Raw genomic sequence first — 13,326 nt, 5'->3', positions numbered from 1 at the left:
TGCATTCTGGAACTGAAGGAATAACCACAGGATGGGTTTGAGGACCCACTGGGCCCACAGTGAGCTAGACCAGAGCTAAAACTCCGCTGGTCACCTGACCTCTGTAAATCCCTACACTGTCTGGTAGACCACATTGACTTTTTGGGTCTTGTGAAATTAGTGCCAGTTTAAAGCCATTGTCTATTAATTCCTGAAAGGTCTGATTATTTTCTTTTCCCCAATGCACAGTTACCCTGGTAAAATACCATAGCTACCTTTAGAGAAGGCTAGGAGAAAGATAAGAGGTATAAATTTTTGTAGTGTGCTGAAGTCTTCCCTTAGGGAACATGGCCTCCCTTTCATTCTGTGTCTGCAAACTGGCTTAAGACTAGGAATTAACAGCGGGCCATGATGCTTTGTTTTCATGTTTCAGGTTAGACGTTCGTTCACTTGAACTAGAACTTCTGCTTATGCGGATTAAGTAAGAATTTAGTAGGCTTCCTATCTATTTCACTTCTAGGAACACCATGACCAGTTAGCCAATGCCGTAAGTCTGTGCCAGTGAGACTATCCTGATTGCTGCTTTAACTCTGCTGTCCATTATGGTAACCATGCCCACCTTGCCTTTGGGAGTTGAGTGCTGCCCCTTGACCCCTGCCACACCAGAATCCAATTACTTCCATTGCACTTAGGCTGCCCAATTTCAAAAAGCAGGTCCTGCTGTAAGTTCTGGCCTACAGAAAAAAGTGAACCTAGAGCTCTTCAAGGATGCCAGGGCTCACCTCACAAACTTATTTCTCACTGTATTAGTAAAAGGTGTGTCTTCTGGACATTCCCAGGGCGGGCGAGTAGATCTAAAATAACAAATTCGCTTCAAAATTCCAGTTTCTCTAAGACTTTGAATCCCTTCCTCTACATTAAACCAAAGCAGGTATAGCATTTCTAACTTGCTCACTTTGGTCCACCTTGTTGACGAAAATAATCCATAACCAATCTATAAATGAAAATTTGGGAGAGTTTATTCTGAGCTGAAATCTGAGGACCATGGCCCAGGGCCTCTCTTTCTGAAGGAAGAAAGGGCACCAAAGAAGTGAGGTATACAGAGTGGTTGTATACCCCCAAACAGGATGTTTCACATATGATTGAAATGTCCCTCCCACAATAGTCACAAGATTGCCCTGTCAGCACAGCACTTGATGGACACAGCAGGTAGTGGGTCTGCTATCTTGGCGGGTGCAGCAGGAGGCAAGCCTATTGTCTTGAGCTGGGTGGTCACAGGTGAGCGCAGCAATCAGTTCCTAGCCTAAGGAAAGATGCTTAATCCTTAAGGGAAAGATGCTCAATCCTTAAGGAAATGCCAAAGTTGGGAGGGGGAGGGAAGTTTCACCTTTATCTCAAGGGCCTTTGTTCTTGCCATAGGGAATATCTAAAGCAGATATACAATGCATGCTCAACGGCAGTGGTCAGGCCCTTTTGGAAAGACAAGGTCAGGCCAAATTAGGTTTACACAAAATGGCTTCCTCATAAACTCCAATATATCCTATTACTTGCCATTTTTATTTGTCAACCTTTTGGTCCTTGTTTCAGCTACCCAATCAAACTATTAGAGCCTTTTCTAACTCTCCAAGCTGCAACATCAAATGCAGAATCTCTGACTAGTGAGCCCATATCAATAAACTTGGCCTGATCCAGCTTTCTGTTCCTTCCATCATTATCCTGCACCCTTAATACCAATTCCCATATATTTTCCCTGGATTTCTCTCTGCCTGAGTTAAAAAAAACTCAAGTAATTCTTTTGTAGTGTAGCGTTCCTCCTCCTGGGTCATACTTTTGCCTCACCTTTAGGGGTCTGTTGACACTTGAATGTAGTTATAGATCTAGAAGTAAAGATGGGTGATGCGGAGACTCAGAATTCAAAGGCACGACTACCTCAGGAGAGCCTGTTGCAGTTTCCTCAGGCAATGCAAGATTATGCCCCTCAAATAGCGGTAGAGAGGCTGCTACCACTGGGGGTGAAAAAGCCTCTTCCACTGGCAAGGAATACTCATCAGAATTTAGGGGCTCAACGTCCTCAGCTTCATCAAGGTCTTCCCACACACCCCCATTCCAATTTACAGGCTCTCATTCTTTTCCAATCAATGTCCTCACTTTAACCACAGACCTCTGTGAGGCTGGGAGTTCAATTTGCATTGTAATTCAGCCAATTGAAGGAAGAGATTATGCATTTGACTTTCCGAGTCTCAGCCCTGAGGCTACAGGGGATAAGGATTTCCTTCAAGGCACACCTAGAAGCTTTCAGGTGATTTATGCAGCACTTGAACCGGGAATTCAAATCTCTGAGCTCATCCTTTTCTCACTTTGTCCCGCAACATTAGGAACAACTAGTTAATCTCATTATATTCACTAGTTTGCCAAAAATGTTAGAAAGTATATTATACACAGTCACCCAGCTCCTTGCTTCTTATAAGTGGTTGCTTAAGAATATCCATGGTGATATTTTCTACATATACATTGCTAGATCATGCTACGGACAATCAGTGAGCTCTCTACTACTAGAAATGGAGTCATTAGCTTCTTTAAAACTAATCAGATTGGACAGCCAATTCTAGAAACCCTAGAAGCAATTCAGAAAATTCATCCTTAAAATTCTGTTCCTCTAGAACCACTCTCGGTACCAAGATCTGTATTAATCTGCTGGGGCTGCCATAACAAAATATTATAGACTTAGTGATTTAAACAACAGAAATTTATTTTTTCATAGTTCTGGAGGCCGGAAGTCTGAGATCAGGGTGCCAGCATGGTCAGGTTCTGATGAGAACTTTCTTCCTCGCTTGCAGACAGCCACCTTTTCACTGTGTACTCACACAACCTTCCTTGGTGTATGCATGTGGGGAGAGAAAGAGAGAGGAAGAGAGAGAGGGGAGAGCTCCTCCTCTTCTTATAAGACCACCAGTCCTATCAGATTAGGACTCTATCCTTATGACCTCATTTAACCTTAATTACTTCCTTTGAGTGATACCAGCTCAACACAAAGTTAACATAAGGGAAACCACATTGTAGAAAAGAACCCATGTTGTAATTTGGAATGACCTCTGATTAACTAAACCAGACACACTCTAGATTTTGTGGCCCCCCCTCAGCTGCTATAAGTTGATAACTTTGTTCTTTTGAGTTCCTTAGGTAAGAGATGGCTCCTGGGCAGAGTCTATGCAGGTAGCCATCATCAATGACAACAGAAAGATCAGGGTATAGGGAGTTGCTCTGGTCTCTGATGCATATCCAGTAAAACAAAGGCCTATCAGGGACTAAGACCAGATGACTGCCCTCACCCGGAGATCAGATGGATACCCCTACCCAGAGACCAGATGCCTCCCTCACCTGGAGACCAGCCCCCTATATAACTGGTCTGTAGTCTTTGTTCTGTAAGATGGTTCTTTCTGACATTGGTTGACCATCTTCCTCCTTGCTAGCAAGCTGTAATAAAGTCCTTTCTCTCTTACCACCTTGACTCCTAACTATTGGCACGTCTTGCAGCAGGCAGATGACCAGACGACTGCCCCCACCACCACCACCTTGGGCAGTAAGAAAAGCTCTATCTCCAAATACAGTCTCATTCAGAGTTAGGGCTTCAACATATGAATTTTGGGGAGACACAATTCAGTACTCAACAATAGGATATTAGCATACCCAGTGAGATGATTGCAAACTATTATCCACAAATATTTCAAGTTGTTAAGATAGCAAGAAACACTGAAGTGGATTTTGTTTGATGTGGAAATGATCATTGCAGTGGTAATGGATATAGAGTAAGTAGGGACCCATTATTCAGAGAGAAGGCTACAACTGGAAATCTGGGGTTTGGCAGCAATCTCATGATTTCAATTTTTCAGGCAAATGGAGCTGTGCCAACTGTATCCCATTCATACTGGTATATTGGGCTTGGGGTTTTTGGGGACGAGGCAACTGGCAAAAAGGCCTTCTAAGAGGAAGGAAATGAAGTACTAGACCCTTTTTCTAAGAAGTTCAAAGTTATCACAATGTATCTTATGCACTTAAGTGTCACTTACTAGTGTCATCAATCAAGAAGGAACATCAGCCCCATTCCCCAGCCCCTCCCCCAAGCAAGGATATTCATTTTTATTGAGAAGAGGTTTGAACTGTGACTCCAACTGCACAAGAATGTTTCCTTTAAGAAAGGAGGGGGCTGGTTCCTGCATGTCATGTTCCCTCTGCTGGATTTCTGCTGATCCCTCCTGGCTCCATGGAGACGCCAAAAGAAATAAAGATGTGTTTGAGACCTGGTCTACTGTGGCATGCATCAGATATAGGTGAGTGTAACACTGGGGCAAGAGACTTCCTTTTTCTTTCTCTTGCACCCTTAATGGATGGCTTGTACCTAGAACTCTTTTAAGTGGACAGGACTCTGCCCTAGACTACCGTACCATCTGTTCTCACATGAACCGACTGATAAATAACGTAACAAGAACAGCTGCAGAAAGTGGGCCGGTGGTTTTATCAGATTTTCCCCCACTGCGCAATGGTAATCGGGTGTAATATCATGGTTTGCTTAAACACCTGAGGATTTGGGATTTATCATAGGAAACGAGGACCCAACAGAGAAGAAAGAATGTTTTCTAGTAAACCAAATGGAAGTGTGAGATCAAAATATTTTAAATATTAAAAGATCTCTACCACAAGGTGGTGAAAGATATATCCAATAGATAATAGATGAAAAGAGAAATAAATATGGGTATGGATAAAGAAATAAAAATAAAGAGTATATATATGTATCTGTGTCTATATTTATATCAATAATCTTACCCCAGGCTACCAACTGATTATCTCTGTGGTTAATTTTTATCTATATAGTTACATTTTTTAACAATGAGAAAGTATTAATTCTTAATAAGAAATACATATCAATTATTTCTAATTTTCAAAAGAATTCTCTCATCCCAGAAGAATTTTGAAAAGAATTTTCTTTCTGAAGATGTTATCTCATTGTATGTTTGTGCAAGTGAGCATCAATGTCTAGAAAGCTAGTCAAGTCAGCTGTAAGCCACTGGTCTTCTGCAGGAGAAGTGATTGTTTTTAACGATATATGAATTTCTGTTATTTGAGTGAATCATCATTGCTGATATAGTTTATCTAAGAATTAACAAAATAATTAAGTGCTACATTTTTCTTACTATCAACCACAATCCTTTCTTGCTTCAGTCACTTCATGTGTTAATTCAGCTTGTCAAGTTTGGATTTTTCTTTTGTTCATATGTGAGGCCACCAAACAGTTTCCCACTCTCAGATTTCTGTGGGGGAAAAAAAAGGAAAAGTCAAAATAGAATGTGCTTTCCTTCAGATTGTCCTCTCATTTTGATACAGACCTCAAAAAATCAGAAAAAAGAAGATTTTTCCAAGACATTCTATTTAATAGATCTAATTTAAGGATATAAAGTGTACAAATAATACTTGCCTTTCCATAATAAAAATGCATATATTCACTCTGTAAATTGCAACAGATGAATTTCTCTGCTAACCTTATATAATTCTTTTTCACAGAGCTAAAGCTCATGTCAACATTTTTGTTCCTCAAAAGAAGTGTTTGAGATGTCGATCTTGCTTTGTCTATGGGGTGGAGGGGGCAGAAAGGGGTCGTAGTTACTTCGTGTAGCTCCGTACAGCATGGAGCACAAGAAAACGGCAGTGGAGAACCAGGGAGAAAGCCTCATCCATCTGCCTCCTCTCTCTTTCTCCACAGCTGCAAATATACCACCTGCCCAGAGCTCTCGTATTGCTATGGTCAGAGCCGCGCCAGCAGTGAAGTTTGGGGGGAGGGTTGGAGAACTGTGCAAGACAGCCTCTGAAATATCTGCTTGGCAGCCTAGGATTCATATTTAAACTACTAAATACTGCTATTGGGATAACCCAGATTATCTGTCAGAGCCAAATTTAAAAACTAGTAGAAATTCATTTGTGCCTCAGTTTCCTTATTTGTAAAATGAGAATAACTGAGTCATTGCGGGAATAAAATGAGATAATGCATATAAAATACTTAGTCTATAGAATATAATGCTTACCTAATAGGGGCTATTGTTGTTATTATTACGTAGTTCTTGGGCATTGTGTAGGTGAGGTAAAAAAGGTGGGATCATGGAAAAGAAAGGGGATTATGTAATATCCAAAAATGTGGCCAAATGAGAAGAATACAGTTTCATTTGCTATCTGAGAAGCATACCTGAGATTTACACTTTCAAAGAGAAAAGAGGACATTTATACCTCTGTACATTCCTGCAATCAGAGTTCACATGTTCACGCACCATCTTCTCAACTGACATTTCTCCTTAGTCCCAGGAAAGACCACTCTAATCCAAGCCTTAGAGAATTACTCAGGGCTCAATACTGGATTCCTATAAAAGTGGAGGCCAGACTTAAAATCCTAAGTGCTAGAGAAACAATTCTCTTCAATAAGGGAACTCTTGGGGTGTGGGGGGGTAGTATTATAATTAGTATAATAATAATTATTGCGGTAGGAGAACTGACATGAGCTGAATGTTGAAAGCTGAATAGGTGTTCATCAATTAAATGAGAGACCCTAGGGGGTGGGGGGGGGATTGGAGGTATGTCCAAGAAGACAGAGCTGTGTGACCAAAAGCAGAGAGGCATAAAAGAGCATTAGGGCTTAAAAAAGTAGTAAGCATTTTCGTGATGATTGAACAGAGTGCAGGAGAGAGACGGCAGAGAGAAGGAAAAGCCAGAGAGGCAGGAAGGATCCGATCTCCCACGGTCTTGTAGACCATGATAAGAACTCTGGACTTTCCTTTCATAATTAGCAGGAAATTACAGCTGAAGACTCAAGAGCGGGAGACTAGAAGAGTATGGCAAGAAGCCAGATAAGGAATGCTGGGGGCTGGAGTTGAGAAGTATCAGGGAGGATTATAAGGAGGAACGGATACAAGAGAAGGTGAGACTCTATACTTGGAGGTAGTTAAAATAAAAAAAAATAAGCACACATGATCTTCCAATTAAAGGTTTTATTTATATGAGATTTTAATAAAACTATTTAAAATATGAAGTCATAGTTGGTTATACATTTAGCTATTTGTTTTTAGCGATAACAATAGATTACATGATATTAAGATTTTCCCAGAAAGCAGATCAAGAGGATTCTTCGTTCTATAGCCCTGGGACCTGGCAGGGTCACTCAGCCTCCGAGACTTTATTTCGACCTCAGAGGTCAGCATTGGTCTAGGAAGGTCCTAGATAACCTGCTATTACGTGGGCTGGTGCAGAATGAAATCTCTAACTTCTAAAACTAGCAATCATGCTCTAAGTAAACTCTAGGTAACTCAGTCAGTTTCAGGTACTCCTTTAACTTAGGAGTTCTAATAGTGTTGAGAAGGAGATCTATAGACCAGCAACTGGTTTAAAAGAGTTCCACAGCATCCTATAAATTCTGGAACAAACAGCATCCATAGATATATGTTAAGACTGCCCTATGGTCTATATTTTCAAAGCCACATTGCAGTGCCCTGACAAGAAGGATTTTTGCATGACACCAAACTTGTCATTTGCTGATCTCTTTGTCCTCCTTGAGCATCAAAATTCTGTTCTGGCATAACTTTTCCTATGCCAGTTAAAGGTTTATTACAAGTTAAAGAGTTATAGAAGCCACCCAGATATTTTGGGAAGCAATTCAGAACCAAAGCATCAATAATAAAAGTCAAGTCAACTTATTATATATCAAAGCACCACATCCAAAAGGTCAAGGATGTAAAAAGTGACCTTTACATTTTATAACACTACACAGTGTTTAGTTATTGTTATCAAAAAATTAACAGAGAACATAGAAACCTTTAAACAACAGTTAAAATGGATAGAAAGTTTTAAAAAGTGCTTATTCAGAGTTTAGTGAACACAATATTTGTTAATTATATATCTATGTTACTATACATTTTACTTTCAATAACTGTAAAAATAAGCTAAAATGTAGGAGTACACGTGATCTTATCTATATTCCTAGCCCTACTCAATCTGTAGCTATATCTTAAATATAAACCTATGCTCAAGTGAAATGTAAAAGGATTATTATTTATAATATTTTTTAAAGTAGAAGGCATGTGGCTAGAGCCTGAATAATCTGGTACCAATCTATTGTAGTAAAGTTCACTTAGAAGTGCTCATGTCTCTTAGCATGACGCCTTGTAAATAACGCAACAAGTTAAGAGACTGGCCTTGGTTCAAGAAGAAAGCCTGATGAAAATGAATATAAAAATCAGTAAACAAAAACTCCAGCATTTGTCAAGGAGAAATCTGAAACCCCAAATCACAATTCACAATTTGTTATTAATTATAATTTGAGATCAACCCCTAGTTACTTCTAGGTTATGAATATGTCTCCCCAGTGGCAGTCTTGTACTGATTGATCAGAAAAAAATTAGGCAATTCCTGAACGTCACTGGAGGATAAAACTTACAGTTACATTTGGTTCCCTGTTCTAGAAGAGTGAGAAAAGATTACATTAAGGGAAAAAAACATTATTTTACTGAAGCCATTAAAAGATAATTCAAGGGGACCTCAAACCAAGTAGCCGTGTTGATAACATGCATTCCACTCTCATGTTTAAGACACAAAGGTCTCCATTTCTCTAAGGGAACTGCTCTTTCGGCACGACACTCTCTCTCTCTTGCCTTGGAGCCAAGTAATTGGAACCCTAAACATACGGCGGAGCTTCTGTTGGAACCGGTTTCCAACAAAACAATACAAAAAGGGATTAATGCAGCTGTTGGTGAATCCCAGGAGGATGGCAAAAGGAAGTGCCAGGTCAATGACTGCTATAACTTCACAGCTATTAACGACACCCATCCAGGCCAGAGCATCCAGGAAGGTCAGAACATGGAAGGGAAGCCAACAAATGATGAACGCCAGAACAACAGCAGCTGCCATCTTCAGGACTTGGTCACGGGTTATTCTGTTCTTCCCATAGCTATTGGTCTTCAGTAAGTGTTTTCTGATTCCGAAATAGCACGTTGCTATGAATATTAAAGGAATAATAAAACCAAGGATATTTTTCATTAAGGCAATCCCAGCTGACCATTGAGCATATTTCTCAGGTGGGAAAGCCATAATGCAAGCATTCACTCCTAAGTATTCAATGGTTCTGACATCTCGGAAATAAAACGTTGGCAATGAAGACAGACAGGCCATACACCAAACAAGGGGAACTATATAAGATGCTTGCCAGGGATTTCTTCTTTGAGACAGAAAGGGATAGATGACAGACTGGTACCTATCAACACTCATACAAGTGATAAAAAAAATACTCGCAAACATGTTCAGGGTCAGGAAAGAACCAAAAACTTTACACATCATAGGTCCAAAGAGCCAGTCATATCTGTAAGAATAATAGGTTGCCCAGAGAGGAAGAGTAGCCAGAAGCAGTAAGTCAGCCACAGCCAGATTGAAGATGTAAATGCTGGAAACCTTCTTAGGACCCTTTTGACAACAAAACAATGTAACCACAATAGTATTGACAAGAAACCCAATCACAAAAATAATGTAGTAGAGAACAGGAATTGCATCTAAATGCTTATCTGATGGCTTATGTGAGCAGTTAAAGGCAGACTCATTGCCAGAGATGGTCACAAGCCCAAAATGAAGACTGCTGGTAATGTTTCTGCTGATGGTGGCAAGAGTGAAGTTGCCCTTCATGTTGAAATGTCAGCAGCACCTAATTCTTACACCTTCTGTGGAAAAAAGAAAATGGAACTCTCAGAAGACATACTGAGTTTAGGATTTCATTGAGTCATTAGCATTTTGAAAGTTTGTGGAAAGCAAAAAAGGTGAGTGATTATAGAAAAAATTACAAAACAGAACCTTGCCATGTGAAATAAGAATGAATTTTACTTCTTGAAGAAAAGAGAATTTTCTCAGTAGTACCAACATATTAAGACATTTCAGCATCAGAGATGGAAAATTCTAAACAAAACTACATTTTGCCCATCTTTTCTATCATATTTTCAAAAGGTTTAAGGAAAATTAATAAATCAAAAGGTTAGCCAGGATAGGAAATGTGTGAAACAAATAAGAATGAACCAAAAAATTAGAAAAGTTAATATTTCAAAACACTTGAGCACATATCTCAGTCTGTATACTTTCTAGAAACCACACTGCTGCTTGCTATTGCATAGAGAAATGTCTTTTTCAAGTAACTAATTATACACAAATCATTACAGCTAGGGAAAATGTAAATAACATAAGCTATGGAAAAAATAAATCTACAAAAGATTGAAAGAGAACATGCAAAAGGAACGTATTGGGATGGGGGATTATGGCTGGGTTTTACTAATTAAAAATAATTCCTTTGGTTCTACTTTTCCATTGTTTTCACAATAATAATATAATTAAGAGGAAGTTATGAAATATGCATATTTCCAAAAGTCTCCTGTTCACATTTTAATAGAGACTACTAGTTTTAGATACAAATATTTAAGTTTAATCCATTTTAAAGAAAATCCACTTATTTTTCAACTATTAAAAGGAAAAGAAAAAAACAGCCAAATCTGATTTAGGGTCAGGTAGAAATAGTTTTGATTGCTCAGTGAAATAAGAATTGAACATCAATGATTAATCATGATATAACTGTACCATTTTTCTTTTGCTATCTTTTCAGTTTAACACAACTAAGTAGTAACATTGCTACATGGCTCTCAAGTGTTATAATTAATGTTCAGGTTTTTATGATACTGTTTTTTTTAGTAGCAACATTATTTTAAAACAAAAGAAAATTAGCTGAAGATAAACACAGTCAGGGAAAGACTATTCTTTTAGATAGTTTCAAAAATACATACAAATAAACTACTCAATGAAAAACCTAGCCACAAAAGAATCTCTTAATAAACAGCAAAGTTACCATTTTTGTCTAAAGCTCATTCTCTCATAATCTTGACCTAACAAATTAACATGAAAGAATCTAAAATAAACCCACTTGAAGACTTACTGGTTGTTGGAGTTTAAACCTTAGTTATCATAAATCAGCATGCCTAGTTTCTAAGTGCACCCCTGTAAGAGAAACAGCAGTTAAATAATTTAGGAGTTTTGCAAAATACAGTGTTAAAATACAGGAAAAGGGAAAGTTCATCCATTAAAAATATTTTTATTTAATGTATGTTCTACTTTCCAAATAGAGTATATATAAATTGTGCAGACCTACCTTAAAAATTCAAGCTGAAGAATGCTTTGAATTCTGTGCTTATTCGTTCCCTTAGTCTCAGGGACGTAATAGCACCAGATCTCTGGTTTCCTTCTTATATATTCGGTCTGTCCACTGGGAGCCTTCAACCTACATAATTCTAGGGCTGACTTATGAACACTTGCCAGCTTTCCAGAGGTTTTTTTTTTTTTTTTGGCTGCGGAACATTAATCTGAAATTCTCACTGTCTCCAATCATAACAGCTCATTCAAATAAATCTAAAACAAAAAAAAAATGAAGTTTCCACAAATGTGTTAGAGAATTTCAAACTCAGTGGCTTACTTTAAAAGAAGAATATAATTATTTGCAGGATTTCTTCTTTTTTTCCCCCTAATACTGGCATTCTAAAACAAGTTAAAGAGTGGAGACTAGAGAATTTCTTCTAGTCGCAGAGTCTTTGTCCACCAAAATCTTTTGCAACCTTTATTATTTTTTGAAATTTTTGCCCCCGCTTATTAAAGAACAGTAGCAACTTTACTTGAAGCCTACAATTTCTCACATCTCTTCCCTTCTTTAAGCAATTTTTGTTGGCTTTTTGCTGGAGGGGTGGTAATAGAAGGGATATAATTTTCCTGTCCTGAAAAAGAGGTAACATTTAGTGTCTCCTTTCTTAGGTCTCTGTCATACTTGTGGTCTAAATACAAAGCACACAAGATAAAGAAGAATTAGGCAGCTACCGAAGTCTAGATCATGGTTGGTTTTTCTTTTTGTAAGGGTGAGTGTGATCAACCTTACACAATCAGTCCAGTAGAAGCAAGAGTGACAAAAGGAACAGGATGAGAACAAGTGATGGTAGTGACAATACTAGCTGACAATAAATGCTATGTGCCAAACACTGTGCTAAGCGCTTTCTACTCAATAATTTAATAGAGAGGCATAGTAGCGCATACTGGAAGGTACACGGCCTCTGGGATCCAACTACATGGCTTCACAAGATCAGCAAACCACTTATTAATTCTATGACCTTAGCCAAGATACTTGTTTCTTCGTGTCTCAGTTTTCTCATCTGAGAAATGGGGATGATGTTAATTACTTACATCGTGGAGTTATGAAATTTAAATGAGCTAATATATTTAAAGTGCTTAAAACTATGCCTAGAACACAGTAGGTGCTGGTATATACTATAATAGTACTTCCATTTTATAGATCAGGAAACTAGGGTTCACAGAGTTTATATCACTTTCCTGAGGTCACATAGCTATTAAATAAGGACATTTGAATTTAAAGCAAGGCAATCTAATGTCAGAGCCGACACTCTTAACCTCCACACTATGGCAGGGAGCACTAGCTGGTCCTTTAATCTCACCCTTAGTCCTGGAAAAAGAAAACATGCAATATTTACAGGAAGCCACTGCTCACCATTCATAAGCTGTTACAAAAGCGCTAAAAAGGGGAAAGACTTTAAAGGATTGTTCAATGGGAGAAAATATTTCTCTTAACTTTATTCCCAAAATGGAGACCACAGGTAGGTGAAATGTGTGACCGGATAGTTTACTACAGTGAGGACAGAAAACCAGAGAACCCAGGACACTTAAATGGGTATAAGGATTCCAGTTATTTCTATGGATCGTGTTTTTCTGATAGCAGTGAGATGGTGCCTATCCATGCTTCCAGCTGTTGGTGGAGGGGGGCAGGATCTGAGCCAGTAACCTAAGTCACCAGTCCAGTAGAAGGAGAGCAAGGAAGAAGAAGTGAGGGTGAGGGACAGAAGGCAAAATTACAAATGACATGAGACAAAGCAGATGGCTTTTGACATTTGTCTGTTTCTCCATTAATATTGAAGTCAATCCTACAGCACACAGGCAGATGGGAACAGTAAGAAGAGGCGACCGTTGCCTGCAAAATATAGTAGGATTCAAAGGTTTGCATAACCCCATTTTAATGTTTCTTTTGGTAGACTGGGTTTGAACATTGAGAAAGTGCTCCTAACATACATACACACCATTTTATTAAATCTTGAAATATTTGCCTTCTGTGCTCTGGACAGATTCAGGTTGAGGCTCTGTCCAAATGATGGAAAACCGATGTTTTGGAAACAAATGAGCGGGCACATATGGTTATCGGCAGGAGAGTTGAAATGGGAACTGGTTTCACTCTCTGTT

General features: G+C 38.7%; 1 protein-coding gene across 1 annotated transcript; it reads right to left on the bottom strand.

Moving 5' to 3' along the window:
- Positions 1 to 6,992: 6,992 nt before the first annotated feature.
- Positions 6,993 to 11,317, bottom strand: AGTR2 (angiotensin II receptor type 2). Its single transcript, XM_008508843.2, has 3 exons — positions 11,186 to 11,317; positions 10,973 to 11,034; positions 6,993 to 9,719 (listed from the first exon to the last, which is right to left on the bottom strand). Exon 3 carries the CDS (start codon positions 9,682 to 9,684, stop codon positions 8,596 to 8,598), a length of 1,089 nt encoding a protein of 362 aa, XP_008507065.1. The 5' UTR covers positions 9,685 to 9,719; positions 10,973 to 11,034; positions 11,186 to 11,317; the 3' UTR covers positions 6,993 to 8,595.
- Between the last annotated feature and the right edge of the window lie 2,009 nt (positions 11,318 to 13,326).

This window comes from Equus przewalskii, chromosome X (assembly GCF_037783145.1).
Source record: "Equus przewalskii isolate Varuska chromosome X, EquPr2, whole genome shotgun sequence".
In the NCBI taxonomy this organism is placed as follows: Eukaryota; Metazoa; Chordata; class Mammalia; order Perissodactyla; family Equidae; genus Equus; species Equus przewalskii.
This window is presented reverse-complemented; position numbering and strand designations above follow the sequence as displayed.